The sequence below is a fragment of the Phodopus roborovskii genome, unplaced genomic scaffold (genome assembly GCF_943737965.1).
Source record: "Phodopus roborovskii unplaced genomic scaffold, PHOROB, whole genome shotgun sequence".
Classification (NCBI taxonomy): Eukaryota; Metazoa; Chordata; class Mammalia; order Rodentia; family Cricetidae; genus Phodopus; species Phodopus roborovskii.
Genome location: NW_026125295.1, coordinates 28,454,335 through 28,474,536, shown reverse-complemented (window position 1 = coordinate 28,474,536; position 20,202 = coordinate 28,454,335). Strand labels below are relative to the sequence as shown.

The following is a 20,202-nucleotide window of genomic DNA, read 5'->3' as shown; positions in this document are numbered from 1 at the left end:
TCCAGGCTGTGATTTGAGAACCTCCAGATGCTGCTTTTCCTGTAAGCAAGAAACAGTTCAAACCAAACCTGAATGTTTTCCAGTTAAGGGCAGTAATTTTCTGCCTTGTAATAAAAAGAAAGTAATATGGCTAACACCAGAAGGCCAGAAAAGCCGTAAGGCTTTTTAAAAGGCGAGAAAAATGCTGCTAGGGAAAGAGTTCAATCAACTTGAGAGTGCAATCAGGGAGGATGGAACAGATGTGGTACCCCTTGGGAAACTATGCAAAGTAGGAAAGTAACGCTTGACTTCCTGCACAGAACCTCAATAGGTGGAGAGGTTGAGATCGGGCAATGTAAAGAAACCTCCCAGAAGAGGCCACTCCCCCCGGGTGATGAACGACCTTCCCCTTCCAAGGCCATCAAAAGTCCCACTTCCTTTTCCTACCCACCAGTCGGAGAGCTGCTTGTAGGCGGAGCGGGAAGGTGAACTGCCTGGCCTCAGAGCACAGCTGGAGGATCCTGGAGTGTAGGGTGCAGTCTGGTCTGGTCCATAGCCTCACTCTGAGTCTCCTTGCGAGTCATCTGGGAAGGTTGTACTACAGCTGCGCCGCTAGAAAAGGGGTTGAGATTCTGGACCCGCTGATCACATCCCTGGCTTCAGCTACCCCCGCTGATCGGCAAAAGGTGAGTCCCGCATTCTGTGCCGCCCAGGACTGAGCTCGCGATCTGCAAGCGCGCATAACAGCAGGGTACCAGAATGGGCGCTGGAGGTGAGGATGGGGGGAGGGGGGGTGAGCAGGAGCCAGGACTGCGGACCGTTTGTTTGCTCAGGCGGCAGAGGCAGAGGTTATACTGTGGAGATTGGGGGAAGTGGCCTAAAGACCTGGGTTAGTGACCCCGGAAGTGGAGCGAGAACTCAGCCAGAGAGAGGTCCTGCAGTCCCCACCGTTGCTCCGGGAACCAAACTGGCATAATTTCCTTGAAAGTACCCACAGGACCTTCTTCAGCTTAGTACACTGCTTTACAGCCCAGGGCAGTTCTGAATTAGGGCCAGAGGCTGGACCCACTTGTAGCTCAGCGGTAACACTCTTACCAAAGGTGCAGAGCCCATGCTGGGTTCCCATTGAGGGAAAGGGAAGGGAAAAACAAACAAACAAACAAAATGTTCAAAGAGCCTGCTAGCTCTTTGACCCAAGTGCTCCTTTGGAGTACAGCTAGAACTCAAACCATGCATACCATTCTATTAAACCAAAATAGGGAATATAAAGGGGATAAAGGACAGAATGGGTAAGACCTCTTGCGGATTCAGTCTTCTGTTACACCATAGCCTTGAACTCTGACCTGGTTTCTTCATGTATATTCAGCTCTTCTCTGAAATCGTTAACTAATACAAAGACTTAAAAATGTGTCACTTTTCAAAATTTCATCACTTGGAACGAAGTTGGATCTCTGAGTTCCAGGCTAGCTTGGTCTACAAAGCAAGTTCCAGGAAGAGCCAGGATTGGGGCTACACAAAAGAAACCCTGTCTCCAGAAAAAAAAAAAAAAAAAAAAAAAAACAAAGGAACGAAGAAAAAAAAAAAAGCAACAACGAAAGTGTTCAGTCACTTTGGCATCAGTTAATATAAGTTGAATAAAGAATCAAGTGAAACTCCGCTTTCATTCTAGCAAATACTTGTCAAAGCCCCTACACCCGCAGCTCGCCCCGCCCTCCTTTGTGAATATATTTCTGTAATCTTATTCCTGGAAGTTGTGTATGATCACCTTCCAGGTCCAAGACAAACAATTATGCTTTCTTCCGGCTCAGCGATGGGAGGTAATTGGTAAAGTGCAAATGAAGCTTAATGAAAAGCACTAGACAGGTTGGGGATTTTCCTTCTAGAGTTTTCCTAACAACAGAGCTTTTTACCTGGGTGCTTACAACAACTGGGCCACTTTGAATAATGAACAAACAAGGAAATAGAGGGGTGGTAAATCAGCGAGAGTCCCCACCTCTGGGCACAGAGCATCAGACTCCTGGAAGGAGTTTAGTGTAAGGTGGAGCCTCTGCCTGGCTAACTGTCTCCTGTGCTCTTCTTGTCATTACCTCTAAAGTACCTGTCCCTCCTCTGCTGTGTAATTCACAGATTGTTCATCAAGTGAGATTCTAGCTTCAGGGTTTCTGCTTGTGTGGTCCCACCTGTCTGTAGTACTCACTGCACACACCCTTAACATCATGGCCTGGGTGATGATAGTTTTTTTTTTTTTTTTTTTTTTTTTTTGTCTTTGAATGAGACTTTCATCTATCCAGAAGGCTCCACAGCCACTCCTATGTAAATTTGTATCCCTATAAACCTTTCTAATCTCACTATGGTTTTCACTCACAGCATTTTCAATATTCTATACAATATACTTAGTGACTCATCAGTCCAGGGCCTCTAGGTTTACTGGGGAAGTGTTTGCATAGAACTTTGCATGGTGTATAGTATAGACATATAGCCTTTATACTGTTTGAATATATACTACAGACAGTATATGTGCTATATATATAGTATAGACAGGATAAGCTCTATACTGTCCATAAATACCCCCTTGAAACCACAGGATATTCACAAAGTGACTATTACTTCAGGAAATATTTATAAAAGTCTATATGCCTGTGTGTGTACAGAACACAGGCTGGTAGTAAGTACATTGTTAAATAAACAGAGCTCAATAAAACCAGCTCTCTGGTTAATGTGTGTTAACAAGGGTTATATTCATTTTCAAATTAAATTCTTGGAAAAAAAAAAAAGCTTACCTAGCTATTAAACTATTGACTAGAAGAATAAACTGGGAATCCAAGGCTTTGATATTTGCTAACAAATGTCAATGAAAGTTGGAAGCCTTTTTTTTTTTTTTTTTCCTTTTTCAGGAAACCAAAGGCAAGAAAGCAAAGGTGGGAAGGAAACCATGTCAATTAAGCCAGTTAGTGAATGGGGTGGCATTAAACAACAGTTTTAGTTTCATGGGCCTAGGTGCCCCATTTATAAGTAAGCAAAAAGTATCTCAAACTAATGAGAGGGCACCGGGCTCCCCAGAAGGGCATTTTGAAATCATACAGGAACCTAGTAAGCATAACTGGGTTTCAAGATGTATTTCTGCTTCTTTAAATTTACTTCTTACTTTTGTAGAACACTTGAGCACTGCATTTCCAATAGGTTCTACTTGGTGTATAATCTATTTTCTTTCTCAACTTTCTTCCTTCCTTCTTCCCCTACCCCCTTTCTTTCTTTGCTTTGTTTTTTGACATAGAGTTTCTCTGTGTAACAGCTCCTGCTCTTCTGGAAATTTCTCTGTAGACCAGACTGACCGTGAACTCACAGAGATCCTCCTGCCTCTGCCTCCTGAGTTCTGAGCACTGAGATTAAAGGAGTGTGCTACCACCACCCCACAATCTCTTTTCATTCAAAGTTTGCAATGTTTCATTCAGAGTTTAAGCTTGCTTCCTTTTCCTGAGCATGAAATAGAGACATGGATTTTAAGAGGGAAACTTCCTATTTCAAGGGTCATTGCACTTGTATGCAGTGTACTTCTTGTACAAGTTTACAGTCTGGGGTGCTCTGTTCCCAGATGGTCACCAATGCCTTGAAGCACCCATTTGTGGAAATATATGTGCATACTTATTTGCCTCAGTTTGGCTATCACCATTCCCACGATTTCACAGACGAAATGGGTTTATGTTAAATGGTTTGCAGATATGAAAAGTCTACCTAAAAATTTAACTAAAAGTACCTGAAAAATATTTGGTTTGTGACTTCCTGTCATTTTTCCCTTGCTGTTTTGGATTACTACATTGCTTGTTTTCCCACCATGAGATCTCATTCAATTGTTTAATGCTAATGGTGGTTTGGAAGTCATGGGGTGTTGCTGAGTCTTCCTAGCACATATTTGGGCTGTGGGGAATGTGTGTATCCTACAATGGATAATTTAAGGAGAGGCATTCATTCTTATGCATTTGACAACCCCAATCTAATTTGTACTTGTTTTTATAGACACAGGTAATGTTATAATATTCCAAAATGCTTTTAAAAGCAATAGACATTTTGAGATCCCAAGAGACAGGTGTTCTCTGTAGGGTATGGATTGTGAAACATGATCGTGGCCCCTCCTGGTTTCTCCCTGTCACAGGTGGGAATGTTTTGCAATTATGAAAAACACCAGAAAAGAACTGAGGAGATGGCTGGGTAGATTACCTCACTGGTTGTGCAAGCGCAAGGATTGCAGATGGGATCAGCAGACTCCACAGAAGCCCAGCAGGTGTGGCCATTGCCTGCAGTCAGGCACAGCATGCGGGAAGCAGAGACAATGGCTCCCACAGTCACACTGACTAGACAGACCACCTGGAGTTGGCCAGCTCCAGGTTTAGTGAACAACCCGGCTTAGAAAATGCAATGAAGTGTACTGAACAAATGAAGAAGATACCATTGTCAACTTTAGCCCCTAAAGAATAGCCCATGTTTCCACACATGCAAACATACATGTACATACAGTGCATGCATATCTCACAAAGTCAAAAGAAAACACTGTCTTAATTTAAATTATTAATTTAAAAAAGCAAGCCCAGAAAAGAAATGGTGATTTCCTATTATAATGACAAAACAGAAATTCTACATAATTGAATTGATGTATATTTGCATTAATATGTATATGGTGCCTCAATTTCCTATAAACGAGTCATGTAATGTAGTTGCAAAGACAATTAAGTAATCAGGGTATTTTTTGAAGTTCTTCATTTGTTCTGGGAAATTGCAACTACCTGGGGCAGGTAGTTAATATGTTATTACATACTCTTCCCCTTTTGGGAACATCATAAATAATATTTCCTTTTTTGTGAAAACTTTCTGAAACTTTACCAAAAAAAAAAAAAAAATAGGAAAAATAAAACATTATTTAAAAGTCATCAGGTTGGGGCTGGAGAGATGGTTCAGGGGTTAAGAGCACTGACTGCTCTTCCAGAGGACCCAAGTTCAATTCCCAGTAACCACATGGTGGCCCACAACCATCTGTAATGAGATCTGATGCCTCCATTTGGAGAGCCAGACATGCAGACAGAGTACTCATACACATAAAATAAATAAAGCTTTTTTTTAAAAAAAAAAAAAAAAGGCATTAGGTTGAAATAAGGAGTGCATGCATCAGTAAGGAACACAATTGCAAGTTATTTCAAAGGTGTGCTGACAGAGGGATGAGCTGTGCTAAAGTGAAGGCAGAGGTCATTTCAACAGTAGAGTAGAGCAGCCCCGTGGACAGCCACACAATACACACCTACATTCATTAGACACACGGCTGATTTTAAGTGGCACATGGACAGCTCAGTGGCAACCTAATATTTTCCTCTAGATCCCACCATACAATTTTAAATCCTGAGATGATGTTAACACCCCAAATGAATAAGAACCCATATTTTATTCTACAGCAGTTTCTCTAATGAGTATTCCCCACAGTAATAGACAAAGCCTCAAAATTATGGAATAAAATAATAAGAAAACACCAAAAAGATACACTGTTTGGGGATCTCTGTGCAAGGAGGAAATGTTCTTTAGCTCCCCAGACAGATGGACCCAGTGCCTAATGGGTTGGTTACATTATGCAGACAGCACATTATACCACCACATTCTTAAGGCCCTCTTGACATGGCTTAGGAATTCCCCTCTTTCTAGCATGTCTTTCATTTCCAGCTTCCCAGAAATTCCTAGACCAAAACAACCACATTCTGAGAAGAAATACTTTAAACAAAGATCCCGTAGTCAAGCTGACTAGATAGACAAGCAGGAATTGGCATGCTCTAGGTTTAGTGAAAAACCTGCCTCAGTATATGTTGAGGTAGATGATCATGGCATTTGGTTTGTGTGGATTTCCTTTTATGATATATATGTCACATTAAGAATATATATACATACACACACACACACATATATATATATATATATATATATATATATATATATATATAACCTTATGCTCTACTGGAATTACACATGCCCAGTGGGTTAATTGAAGAAAAAAAATACCTATTTTTATTTCTGCCCTTAAGGATTGATGAGAGCCCCTGGAGCTGGCTACTGGCTAGTTAATACAAAATCACATTCCTATTGTTCAAAGTAAATATAGAAATTTAAATGAATAACAAATTTTTTTTAGATTTATTCTAGAGTAAGTCTATTGAGATTTATTTGATTACTGCTGAACTTCTTGCATATAAAGTATTTAAAATTGGGATGATAATACTTACAGTAAATATTTCATTAAGATATGAAATTTTACACTTAAAATTGCCAGTGGATAAACAATTTTAAAATGCAGTAGAAGATGGCATTTGTTTCTTGAGAATATTGGATTTAATTAGTTATGTAGTCACATTGATTGGATGTTTTGTCACTCAGAATTGCACAGTATAGGGAGTTAGTAAAAGGACAGCCAACACTGGAGTGTGCCAGCGGAGAGGAGGCACCAATTTAATTCAGGAGGATGCAAGATAAAAGTTTTGAGTAACGGAATGTTTGTCTGCTATGTTTCAGTTGTAATCAGTAGACACAGAGTGAGTTGCCATTTAGAGTTACATTATGTGGTACCTAGACGTTAGTAGATAAAGCTGAGATGGGATCCAGTTACTGGGAACAGGACCAAGTAGAAATTTTGTTGTAATGCATGCTTCTGCAGAAGGAGTCAGATGCAGAGTCATTAGGATTGTCAAGAACACTGGCACCATTAGGACCTTAACCAGGTCCCCTAATTACAAGTAACTTTTAATCCACAGAACAGAATATCAAACCTTCTCATATTTGGGGCTCAGAAAAGGCAGGCAGCCCATAGATCCTGGATTCCAGGATTCAGTCCTGCACTCTGGAAATTCACTTCTGCTTCCTTGCTGGGCCATTCCTACAGCTGAGCTCAGAGATTCATATATGAGCCACATGTTTGTTTTAGAAGTGCAGATTGCGAGGGCTGCCCATTTGGCTCTGTCACCAGTTTGGGGAGGGGGGTCTTCCATGGTGTTCTTCCTTGGGTCCTGTTTCTAAAAACTGTTAGAAATATGTCCACCATGGCCATTCAAAAATTTCTGAAATTCTACTAAGAAGGAGAGTTATGGGAATGAGGATCAAACCCAAAACTTTGAGGGGGTAGATCAGGCTAGACTAGATGAGGAGGACTAACCAGACCTATGCCTACATAGTTCGTGAGCACTTTGGAGCAGTCACAGTTTGTATATAATGGACTAACGACAGATAATCTATTTTCAGAACTGCTGAAATCATGGAAAAACACAGTAAGTAATAATTCATGTTGAAAATCTACTTTTCTTCTTTATAATATCATCTGATAAGACATTATGTGATTGTAATGTCTCATTCAGTTCTTGACATTGCTCTTCTGATTCACCATTATGCTATGATCCTCAGTGTCTTATTTAGTATTCTAGCAAGGAGAAGGTAGACGCAAATGTCAGTGGTCCCATTTACTAACAAGAAAGCCACAGAGAAAGGATTGTGTTAGGTGTACAGATAGATATATCATGCAGAGTGTACTATATCTTATCCAAAGAACTTTTCTGAACTTTTGGACACAATTTATATACATAATGATTATTCTGGTCATACTAATCAAAGACTATATTTTGATATCTGAAGAGCATTCAGATGCATAATTTCATGATGTGTGTTTTACAATAAACATATCCTTTAGGATTTAGTAATATTGATCACATTGTTCTTCCTGTTTTTTCCCTCTCAGGAAAGTTCTAAATAAAACATATAGTCTACAATATAAGATTTTGCCTTATCAAACTTTAAGTTTTGAGAAGAAAAACATTACATATCTTGGAAAATATTGCTATTCAAATCATTTCCTTAGAATTTTTTTCCCCATCTTTGTTGTAATGGTCAAAATGATACATATCTCACCATAATCTAGCTTTGACTAGTATATTCGACAACTTTCAGGCCAGACCACTTAGTTTTCTTAATGACACTTGTGTCGGCCTAAGTTTTCATAAGGCAAAATTAAAGCCTTTGAAATATAAATTTGTGTAGATTTGAGCTATTTTACACACAAACAGTTTGTTCAGCTTAGAGAAATTCACCTGTCCACTGGCACAATTACTTTTTTACTCATTGCATTTACATAGTTTTGTGCATACAGGCACATTTGTGCCTAAAGAAAAATAAAATGTGTATGTATATTAATAAGTTTACATAAAATATATACACATCTATATGTATGCATAAAAGTAAAATTAAACATTCTCCAGTGATAGTTATCCATCTCATAGTTCTCTGATTTTTCTAAGCCACTTAGGGTAAATTTCAAAAACAGAAAGCACATGCCATTCATTCAACTGTGTGAATCAATTTTCTCAGTGTGCTTGAAACAAAAGTCTCCTTCACATTAACTCTTTCACAGACAGGACTCAACATGATGAGTTCTCTTTGCCCGGTTCGGTTCTTCATCACACACTGTCTCAGCACTGTGCACTGTCTTCCTGATGCACATCTCATGTAAGCTGACATACATGTACCTCTCCCTGAATTGCAGGCATGCAAACAGAGGCTCCTCACCCAGGAACATATTTGCCAGCTGGGTATGGCCCTCGGTACCCTCCAGCAGCATACCAAGGTAAAATACTTGTTGCAGAAGAGAAAATAAAACACTAATCAATTGAAATATGGAAGAGAGGGAGAGAAAGGGGGTAGGGCAATATGTGTTCATTTTAGTAATTCTTTTTCATGAAATTACATTAAAGGAATTTTAGCAGCTTTGCTAGTTTTTATTTTCTTTTGCTCCATGTGTTTTCCGTAGGATTATCTTTTACAGAGGGCAGTAAGGGTTAAATATAAAGGAGAACTATAAAGTCTGGAGTAGGTTTATGTTGAGCAACAATGTTTCACTTAAAAAGAAACAATTAAGAATTACTTGCATCCACTGTTCATCTGCTGTGAAGACTATGATCATGTCATGAAAATTAGGAAAGTTTTTCCTGGGTGTTTTTGAGTCATATAGGACAAGGAATTAATTAATTGTGTTCACTAAAGAGGTGGATAAATGAAAAGACTACTTAACAATGGGAGCTACCTTGGGTTCTTCTTTCCATTTTGTGACATGTATGATGGACACCTTTACTCTTTGCCAAGTATAGAGATGCGGGTCCGTAATCCTAAAAGCATAGTAAGATGAGGCAGGCAGGTGGTAAGTTCAAGCATTTAGCAAAAGCCCGATGCAAGGTAAAACTACAAATAAGGTCAGGATGAAGCAAACTGTGGAATGCTTACCTTGTATGTGTGAGAACATAAATTCAATCCCCACTACTAAAAGAGAAAAGAAAAAAAAACTTTATGTTGTAATTACAATGATCATTTTTCATGTCTTAGAAAGATAGATACAAATTTTACATCTTGTTTTGAACCAATGCGTAAAAGAATGGAAAGATTTTCATATAGCAAATGCAATAGTGAGAATTACCTGACCTCTGCAAATGCACAAGCAAATGGTTTACCCAGATTTTCTAGTAGCCAGCTAGCCACATCTTTATAAAACAACCTGGGGATTGTCAAGGTGCTCTGGTTGGGCAGAAGGGTTGACACAGTCTGTTCTCTTTGCTGAGCAAACAGATTGTCATAGAAACTGTTCTGGAGATCCTAGATCTTCACCAGATGTTTATAATGAAAGAATATGGTCTGTCTGAGTTTCAAGGTTGTAAGGCAGTAGTTGTCAACCATGGCTTCACTTCTGAGTCACTTAAATTGTGAACTCAGGACCTGGTAATTTCAGAATTACCAGGTTCTTCTACTGTGAGACCAGGCTTGAAAATCCTCTGCTAAGTTCCCAAAGAACTGGCATTGGGAGAACTTGCAGCAAGTTTAAGATGGATTCAGTCTACCTCATAGTTAACTTCAAGCGGGTATGTGTGTCTCCCTATTTTCATGTGGTGTGGGTTTGACATTTTCCTGCATTGCACCTGGAACACATCTCATCAGCCCTTCACTTAGAGAGCCCTTCCTTTCTCATGCTAAGATGTCAGTATAATCTGCATCATGTGACCACCTCCTGTGCCATCATCTTGCTCACAGACTCCTTCACATCAGTGCAAATTTTGGATTTTCTGTCATAGAATGTCAGAAGGGTTATGTTGTGACTTTAGGACAGAGCTTGTTTTCTTACCCCATTTCCAATTATTAGAACACATTTCCCGACAGGTTAACAGTTATAGCATCAATTAAATTCTGAATCTATAAGATTTCTGAGATGAGAACTCGGGTTGTAGATAATTGGGATACTTCTAATGAACCGATTTTCTCTTTGCAGTGATGATTTATTTTACTTGCTTTTATTTCAGGACCTTCAGAACGGAATGGCTACCCTATACCCCAGCCTGACTACCAAGGACCACAGGGTCCTTATCCAGGGCCCCAGGGACCCTATCCAGGACCCCATGCTGGCTACCCAGTCCCACCTGGAGGTTATGGAAGTGTAGGACCGGGTGGCTTTCCTGTCCAAAATCAGCCAGCATACAATCATCCAGCTGGGCCTGGAGGGACCCCATGGATGCCAGCACCACCTCCTCCCATGAACTGTCCACCTGGGTTGGAATACTTAACTCAGGCAAGTGTAAATGCATAAATGCATGAACTACTCATGAAGAAAATAAATGTGTGCTGTAAGTTTTTGAGCTGTAATATCAGACCAAAATATATATATATATATATATATATATATATATATATATATATATATATATGCCTGAAATGGAAAAATAACATTTCTACTGCTAGATACTTCTAATTGTTCTAGGTCAAATTCGCTTTTAAGGAGAATATTAGTGTACAACGTAATTGGGTTTTCTATAATTTTGAAATTACCTAGACAATTGTTATTAAGCACTGTTTTTAGTTCAGTTTCCTACTCAGTTCATGTATTATTTCACTAGATCATTTTAGGAACATCTCTGATTTATAGCTGTTATAGTTATCATGTTTCTTAGGAGAAAAACTTGGAGCAAAAAATGTATACCTTGCCCACAACAGTGGGCCTGGCCTTCTAATCTGGACTTTGATACTGGACTCACTGTTCTTTCATGTTGACCCCAATTCACATCTTCATAATACGACTCATATTTTTAGCACCAATAAGTCCCATATCAATGTTCTTGCTTATGTCCTTTGAGTGATAGATTTTTTATCACATATATATATATATATACATATATATATATATGTGTATATATATATATATATATATATGCATACACACACACACACACACACACGTGCGCGCACATATACATACATGCCACGAATATGCTGCACTACATGATAAAGAGTTATAGTAGTGTTGTTTTTCCATCATCACAGAGGTTGTACTTTAATCTACTGCTGTTTTAGCCAACAAATGCTTTTCCATGGTTATTGGCTTGCTTTTCTGGCAGTGGCTCGACCACTCAGGCTGTGGCCTGGCAGGAATTCTGTTCCCACAAGCACTGGCTCTGTCGCTGTTTACCAAATATAGCTTTTAATTAAATCTCTAGTGTTCCATGTATCAATAAGACTCAAGAATGAAAGGCTGGGGTGAAAACCTGCTAGCTCAGAGAGGCTGAGTAGCAACTAGCTGACCTTTTCTCTTTGCTGGCATCTCCAAAAGAAAGCATCCTTCTGCTCCCAGTCAGACACCCTCTGACTCTATGATTACTTCCTGCCAACTAGTTGTTAACTAGGCTGCCTGACCAAAGGTTGATTTTATTTAATTAATACAAATACAAACTTGGAGTTCATAGTGTCATCAAATTATCCCACAATACAGCAGTATGAGTTTTAGCAATTATTTGATAAAGGAAATTAGTTAGGTGATAAACGTATAAACAAATAGCCTTATGATAACTATCCAATACTCAGTCAGGCATCTCTGTGGATACTCCGTGGGAACTTCATTTTCCAAAGGTTACTCAAAGTGTAAGTAAGATGGGGAAAGTCTTATCAATTGTTTGATCACAAAATAACTTCAAGAGAGGTTTTAAAAAAAAAATTAGCATCCTATACATACCAAAAAAGAAAAAAAGAAATCTACCCATACTACAAATGATGACATTGATCACACATGATTTTTTTTCCATCTTGTAGAACAAAAGTGATAATAAATTGAAGTGTTATAAATATTACTTTAGAAATTATTAGAAAGAATACTGTTTCATATATACAGGGATTTGTTATAAATCTGATTTGTTTGACCCAAATGTTATCATGTAGTAAATAATTTCCACAAATGTTTTGAAATTTTAAAAAATATTACCTTTTAAATAAAAAAGCAATACAAATATGAAACATTAATAACTAATTTCAAGCCCATATTCTCTTTTTTTCTGTAACAGATAGATCAGATTCTGGTTCATCAGCAAATTGAGCTTCTGGAAGGTATGTATGCACTGTAGTGATGGTATTCATAGAAGTAGAAGCAGTTTATACAATTAAAGGCCTGCTAGTTGCTTCCCCCATAGTAGTCTTCTGTGGGAGGTTCAGCCAGGAGATTACAGATGTCTCTTACAGTGGTTCTCAACCTTCCTAATGCTGCAATATTTTAATATAGTTCTTCTTAGATTTATGAGCTTTAAGATACTATAGTGCTCGCTCTCTCTTTTATTTAATTTTTTATATTACGTGTAATATAATAGTCAAATCACTCAGATTTTACATTTTCAGTGTGCATTACTGGCATCCCTGTATTCAGATCTAAATGTGCAGGAATGAGGCAAACATAAAACTGTTTTGATGGTTTCAATTTTCATTTTTTTTTTTTAGTAATCACAAGGAAAATTAGAGACTAAAACTATTGTCAAACTTCATGACCAAGATTTCTGAGGCTAACATATAGAAACAACAATACTATCTGCTGTATCAGTTGACTGACAGCCAAGTGTTGAAAGAAAGGAAGTTTCCATGAGTGCAGAGCTCACAGACTACCTCAACACCACCAAAGGCACTTCAATGAGCTCATCATGACAAAAAACATCTCCAGATGACCAAAAGTCTTTGTATAGAGAGCAGAGAGTACTTTGAGCATCTACAAATTTTAAGTAATTACTAATGGTTTTGGACAATCTTCTGATGAATCATGACTCTAGTATCAGAGGGCTATGAACGAGGACAGACATCTATTTGGTCTTCCTGGCTGAACAAAAATAGAAGATCACAGTGTGAAAGTCAATATAGCAATATAGCATTTGAAACTCTCTGCATAGGAGGATTTAGCATCACTCTATTGACCCATGATGGTATAACTCTTGTAGGCTATGAATTGAAGATGTGGCTACTAAGCACTATGCCTCTTGTCTAACATGTCCCAGCCACTGTTATGTATTCCCTGGCCCAATGTCCTGTTCAGATTCATTTCCATTTCATTTTTACTCTCATTTTTCACAACTGTACTTTTGGGAAAATCCCTTTCATTGCTTTGCTTGTGCCAAAATGGCATGGAAAAATTATATATATGTTTGTGGTTTTGAATGCAATGAACACACACACACACACACACACACACACAGAGAGAGAGAGAGAGAAAGAGAGAGAGAGAGAGAGAGAGAGAGAGAGAGAGAGAGAGAGATCACTCTGTAAGTCCTAAAGCAAAACTCTAACCGATTACATGAGTTTTATCTACATTTCTAGCTCCATCTTCTCCCTCATCATTTTACCACCACAGACACTGGAGCCCCTTATGATAGAGTCCATGGACATGGAGATGCATCCTTCTCCCTTAGGAAGTCTCACATATGGACATCTTTCCTTCTTACTTTAATAGTCTCCTCCCTTCCCACTACCTTGTCCCAAATCCAAACCACCTCTGCACTGCTTGTCTCCCCTTTCCTGCTGCTCCTGCAGTCTCGAGCACTCCTCCCCACTGCTACCTTAGGAGAGTCACTATTCCTAACAACGTCGTCAATGTGTTCCCCTATGTGTCCTCAGTCTTAACAGGCTTTGAAACAAATAACAAATATGAAATCAAGAACAGTCTTGGGCAGCGAGTTTACTTTGCTGTAGAAGATACTGACTGCTGTACTCGAAACTGCTGTGGAGCAGCTAGACCTTTCACCTTGAGGATCCTGGACAATCTTGGCAGAGAAGTCATGACTCTGGAGAGACCCCTGAGATGCAGTAGCTGTTGCTTTCCCTGCTGCCTCCAGGAGGTCAGTGTGATGTTCCCATAGCAACTGAGAAGAGGTGCAATAAGAGTTTTCAAGAACGCCTTACACCTGGATGGTATGGCCATGGTTATATTCAACATGTACTGTTGCTTTTGTAGATAGAAATCCAGGCTCCTCCTGGTGTGCCGGTAGGGTATGTGACTCAGACCTGGCATCCGTGTCTGCCAAAGTTCACTCTTCAAAATGAGAAGAAAGAGGATGTGCTAAAAGTTGTTGGTCCATGTGTTGCTTGCAGCTGCTGTTCAGACATTGACTTTGAGGTAAGAAGTATCATAATGTCTACAGGATTTGTTTTCCTGACATGAAAAGAATATATTGCTATAGGATGTTCCTAATGCATTACCTAAGTAGTGTGAGTTGATGCGTACCCATCTGATTAATGATTAACAATTACTCTGATTAAAGGTCAGTGTGGATGAAAAGCAGAGGTCTTTAGTGGGGGAAGAAAAGTTAACAAAAAAAAAATCTAGCTCTTAAAACCTTTGTATGTTTTGGTGAAGAGATAGCTCAGTTGACTAAGTGCTTGCTGTACAGGTATAATCATCTGCTTTGGACCCTTAACATTCATGTAAACAGAATGGTGTAGAGGCTCATGCTTATGTTCCAGTACAGGGGAGATGGACACAAAAGACTGCCTGGGACTTGCTGCCTAGCTTCATCAGCCATCAAGAGACCCGGTCTCAAAAATAAGGTTGAGAGCATTAAACCCTGTCTACATACTTGTCTTCCACAAAAATGCATACTGATATGCGCAAATATAAACGCCCACACACACAAACACTAACTACTGTTATGTTTATACCCTAAAATGGGCTTCCTGGGTTCTCGCTTCCTTCTTCCCTTGTTCTGCATGACAAGGTACAGCTGTTCCAAGGAAAGTATCCTAAAGATAAAGTTTCTATCCCACCCAGTCCTGCAGCCTTAGTCCCAAATAAACACACAGTCCCAAATAAACTGGCTGATGGCTCAGGCTTCTTATTGGCTTGCTCTTTCTTAATTAATAACCCATTTCCTGTATATCTCCACATGGTCTTGGCTTATGGTGATGCTGTACTTCTTGCTTCCTCAGCAGCTCCATGGCATCTCGCTCTTCATTCACTCTCTGCATTCCTCCTCCCCCCAGATTTTTCCTCATCTGGTAGCCCCCGCCCCCAGACTTCCTGCCTGGCTACATCCTGGCTGTCCATTAACTGAATCAGCTTTATTCATCAACCAATAAGAGAAACATATATTTACATCATACAGAAGGACATCCCCCATAATCTCTTTTCTGTCTAAATATATAAAGGAAGGTTTTAACTTAGTAAAATTATATATAACAAAACAGTTACAGGCAAGAACTATAGTTAACAATATTTAGTCCACTAAATTTGGCAAAATTTAAAGAAAATATTCTATCATCTATCCTATCTTTGTGAGTCTAAAATTTTTTATGTGATTTATATTTTAACACAACTAAAGAAAACCATAACTATAACTATCTTCAATTTCATCAAAAGCCCCAGAAGGATAATATATAAACTCTAGAATTCACAGGGAGACATCACCCAAAGTTCCTCTGTAATGTTGGTGCATCCGTCTTCAGCCTATAGGCCCAAAGTGTCTGGCAAACTTTTCTGTGAAGCAGGAACCCTTGGCAAGTTCAGCAGTCGCTTTTCTCTGTAACCTGTTTGTTCAGTTTGGACAGGGTGCTGTCAAGCAATTCAGGCAAAAACAGTTTCTTGTCCAAATGGCTATCCCTGCCATGTCGAAAGTAAACTTCATAATGAGTTTCTTTGATGCCCATCTTCCTCTCTGAAGTAATTGGTTCTGCCAGGAGCAGACATGTCTCACTATCCAGAAAAGTCTAACTTCTTAAAGCATTTTAAATGCCATATTCTGTAGGTCTTTTCTAACCAAGATCCCAGTGTACACTTTTCCTAGAAGAGGTGGTACACGGTCATTTGCCTGTATGCCACCTCCTTATATGGATGCTGAGAATCCAAATGCAGATTATTACAAATTATTAATGACAGTTTCAATATGATTAGTTTAAAAAATCTCATCTTTTTCAAGGATTTAATTTTCACAGGTTCTATTACCCATCGTCAACAATGGCTCTATAAATATAAAATGGAATGTTCCAGAAATAATACCCTATAATATGTAAATTACATCCTTTTCTAGTAGTATGAACTAACCTGAGGTTGTCCTACTCCATCCTGCCTGGATGTGAGTCATCTTTCTGCACACCCTCCACATAGTCTTATATGAAGCATCTTAAATGTCAGTCAGAATCCACTCTTCTACTCTGTCACTGATGACCATGGAGCCTTTATACATTAGCCCAGTAGTTCTCAGCATTCCTAATGCTGCAACCCTTTAATACAGTTCCTCGTGTTATATACCCCAACCATGAAATTATTTTCATTGCTTTCTCATAACTATAATATACTATTATGAATCATAATATAAATATCTGATATGCAGGATATCTGATCTGTGAAGGGGACATGACCCACAAGTTGGGAAATGATTAGCCTAAAGCAACCACATGACCTCTGTAGCCTTCACTTCACTTCAAGGGCAAGATTGATCAAGAATAAGATCTTTTCAGAGAAACACCCATTCCCATTATTTTCATCATAAAGTATTACCATATTTTTCTAGTTTACTAACGTCCTTTTTAAAACATTTAGTTTTTTTGATTTATACAGTAAACACTGGAACAAGAATATATAAATGGTAAAACCACTTTGCACTTTGCTAAGTACTGTTTATATCTCCAGTCCTTTCTCATCCTTGGTTTATATGGCCCTTTATGACTAACTATAAATGCTTATGACAGCTATTGCACATAAAGTGCTAAGATATTACAAGAGATGATTTGTTGTAGGCTAGCTTATCGAAATGTTATATCTGATACAACTGTCAGTCAACATCACTGTTTTCACATTATGGTCTTTAGGTCAGCTGAGTTTCTGTGCATTGACGGAAGCTCATGTAGATGGCTCTAACTTGGACCAGGAAGTAACCAGCCATCTGCTCAAGGAAAGTGAGTCATAGGACTGAACCCACAGCTGCTCAATGGGTGATACTGCTCATTGGTGAACATCCAGGCCAAGCAAGTTAGCCATGGTGAAGATTCAAGACATTTGCCACACCCTATCATCAAATTAGACATATATCAAAACCTAATTTTCAAGGAAGAGAAAGTATACTATGTGTAGTGTGGGTATGGAATGAAAGTACTATTCTATGAGCAATAGTTTGTGACTTTTCATTTATATTAGAAGTAAACATCAACACATTTAAGGTACCATCCTCCAGCCACACCAAGATGTTGATTACCTCTGAAATGTCCCCATGTTTACTTAGTGGAGCCCATCTAAGGCAAGGGCTTTAAAGGAGGATGCTCCCTCCTTTGATGCCTTTCAAGGCTTTGAAAAGGACATATGTCTTCCTCCTTTGGCTCAAGCCTATGTGTACATACTTTGGTGATCATCTACATGCCCTCTGTGGAGTGGCTTTAGTTTGTGCCCTACTTGTACTGTAAAATGGGGCCCTGGGCTTTTCCCACAGAGCTCCCAAATCAGAAACTTTTCACATTGGAGATCTGGTTTCACATACTGTCCTTCTTGTATTCTTTACACCGTACGAGTTTTCAAGTTGTACCCCATCTCTGCCCTGGGAACCTTCCATGGGGCTTCTTGTTGGTCCCTTCTACCCAACAGCTTGTCTTTCTTAGCTTTTGCATTTCATGAGCCTCCCACTGCCTGCTGCCCATGGGTGGCAATAATCTCTACCACTCTTAAACTATCAAGACTACAAGAAAACTAAGCTTCTTGAAGCAGCATTTGAACAGTAGTTGTAATTATTATTTTATTATTTTCCCAGTGGTTCTAGAAAATATCAGTGAAGAATTAATTTTATTTCAGTTGAAATTTGTTTTGCCTTAAGTGTAAGAGTTTATATTGTCTATCTCAGCAGGAACCAGAGAATGTTATTCTTGTCAGTGTACAATTAATAGCTATAGGGACCTACTTAAATCTATTGGCGCTTAACAATTTATATAATTTAATTCAATAGTTGTTTCATTGAATTGCAACTTTGAAAGTAGGTTTGCCATTTACTTTTTGGAATGTTTATGACTGTATTTTTGTTGTGCAGCTCAAGTCTTTAGATGAAGAATCTGTGGTTGGCAAAATTTCCAAGCAGTGGTCTGGTTTAGTGAGAGAGGCCTTCACAGATGCAGATAACTTTGGGATCCAGTTCCCACTAGACCTTGATGTGAAGATGAAGGCTGTGATGCTTGGAGCATGTTTCCTCATAGTAAGTCTGTTCCCACTAACCCTCTTTACCAGTGTCTTTCTTAAGAAGTGCCATTCTGAAATCATTTTGTGTTCCAAAATGGCTTATGAAACGAACAGGTTTTTATATCAGTACTCACAGTCCAACTTGGTCTGAAATTCCATTTAACATGACAGTGGACACAAGCTAGTACAGTTGATTAAGAAGACCATGTTTACCCATAAGACAAAGGTCTTGGGACTTAGAGTTATTGTAAGGCACAAAATTGGTGCTTTGGGGAAGATGGCAACTTTTTAGGCACCGAAGAGACCATGAAGAATTTAATTAACTTGTTCACTTAAAATTAGACAAAATTTGTAGAAATCCAGCTTGACAAAGATAAGTCTTGGTAACTCAGTGATAAATCCTGGTGACTGGAAAGAAAGTGGCACTGCAATTGTCCAAGCAGATGGATAGAAGGGGAAAGGGAAATAAAAGAGATCCAAGGATATAGTCTAAGATTTGCTATAAATGTCAAGTTAGACTCTCATAGGGCAAAACGGTCTGGGGAGCCAGTAAGCCTGTTCTGAGGAGAACTGCTGGCCCAGGGCCAGTGAACTCCACCAGTGATGCTCTCTGACTGAGAAGGTTGCACCAGCTCCAAGTCAAACCCTGAGCCTGGAACTCCTGTCACTAGGGACATTCCATTCCTAGACAGGACTAGCAAAAGTTAAGGAAGCAAGATCAAAAGATTTCAAAGGGATATGAAAAAGTGGTATCTGGGGAATTTATGAGGACATTAATGAGACTGATACTGAACAGAGCAAAGGGAAAAAGGTTGAATTGGTTGCTATTAAAATGGGAAGAGGAAGGCAGAGCTTGCTTAGCTGTGTTTTCCCATTGTTCTTTTGCTGCTTAATTTTTATAACTTCCCTTTGTATGTGGGGATTGGTCTCTGTTTTGTTACTGAAAACTCTTATTTTTTTATTTTTTCTTCTTCTTCTTCAGGATTTCATGTTTTTTGAAAAAACTGGAAATGAGGACCAAAGGGCAGGAGTATGGCAGTAATTTCTTGAGCTTCCACAAGAGACTCAAGGACTACATTCTTATGGACACTATCTGAAAGGAACACACATGACTCTTTTTCCTTTACTGAAATAACTGTGTTGATTAACTGTGATGCCTATACCCCATGTTGTACAGCTGTGCTTTCAAACTATAGCTTACTTTCTATACTTTTGTCATGCATTTGTTTTTCTACATCCTTAACATGTTCACTGTGAATTAGTGAGAGAATATATGAATTTTTACACACAGAAATGGCCTTGTCTAAGAGAAATGTTTTGTCTCACAATATTTGATTTATTTTCCATTTTATAAAAACTTAAATATTATTGTAATTTAATGTGAAATTACGTATTAAATGTAATTATAATTTACACAAAAGACCTATGTTGTTGTGTAAACACTACCTATTTAAAATCTTTAAAATATGTGCTTGTTTCCTTTACTGTAGGGTTAGTTATTAGTAAGGAAACAGTAAATGTGTTTTCTCTCTTTAGAAAATCAGTATCTACTTACATACTTTTCATACCAATAATACATTTATAACATAATAATGTAATATAAATCAATATATGCTATGCTATAATGGTACCGTGTGTGTGTGTGTGTGTGTGTGTGTGTGTGCATGCATGCGTGAGTGGGTGTTGGGTGCTTTCTGGGACAGGGTCTCAAGATGTAGCCCTGG

The 20,202-nt window shown here is 38.7% G+C and overlaps 1 protein-coding gene across 2 annotated transcripts; it reads left to right on the top strand.

The window, feature by feature from the left end:
- The first annotated feature begins 507 nt into the window (after nt 1-507).
- Nucleotides 508-19,907, top strand: LOC127238559 (phospholipid scramblase 1). Of its 2 annotated transcripts, XM_051207180.1 has the most exons (9): nt 508-665; nt 7,243-7,268; nt 8,534-8,614; nt 10,332-10,597; nt 12,357-12,399; nt 13,945-14,165; nt 14,282-14,443; nt 18,333-18,494; nt 19,461-19,907. In XM_051207180.1, the coding sequence occupies exons 2-9, from the start codon at nt 7,256-7,258 to the stop codon at nt 19,518-19,520; spliced, it is 1,008 nt and encodes a 335-aa protein (XP_051063137.1). In that variant the 5' UTR covers nt 508-665; nt 7,243-7,255; the 3' UTR covers nt 19,521-19,907. The 2 variants fall into 2 exon arrangements, with proteins under 2 accessions (XP_051063137.1, XP_051063145.1); XM_051207188.1 differs by lacking the exon at nt 7,243-7,268 and having other exon boundaries at nt 509-665; nt 19,461-19,906.
- The last annotated feature ends 295 nt before the right edge of the window (nt 19,908-20,202 follow it).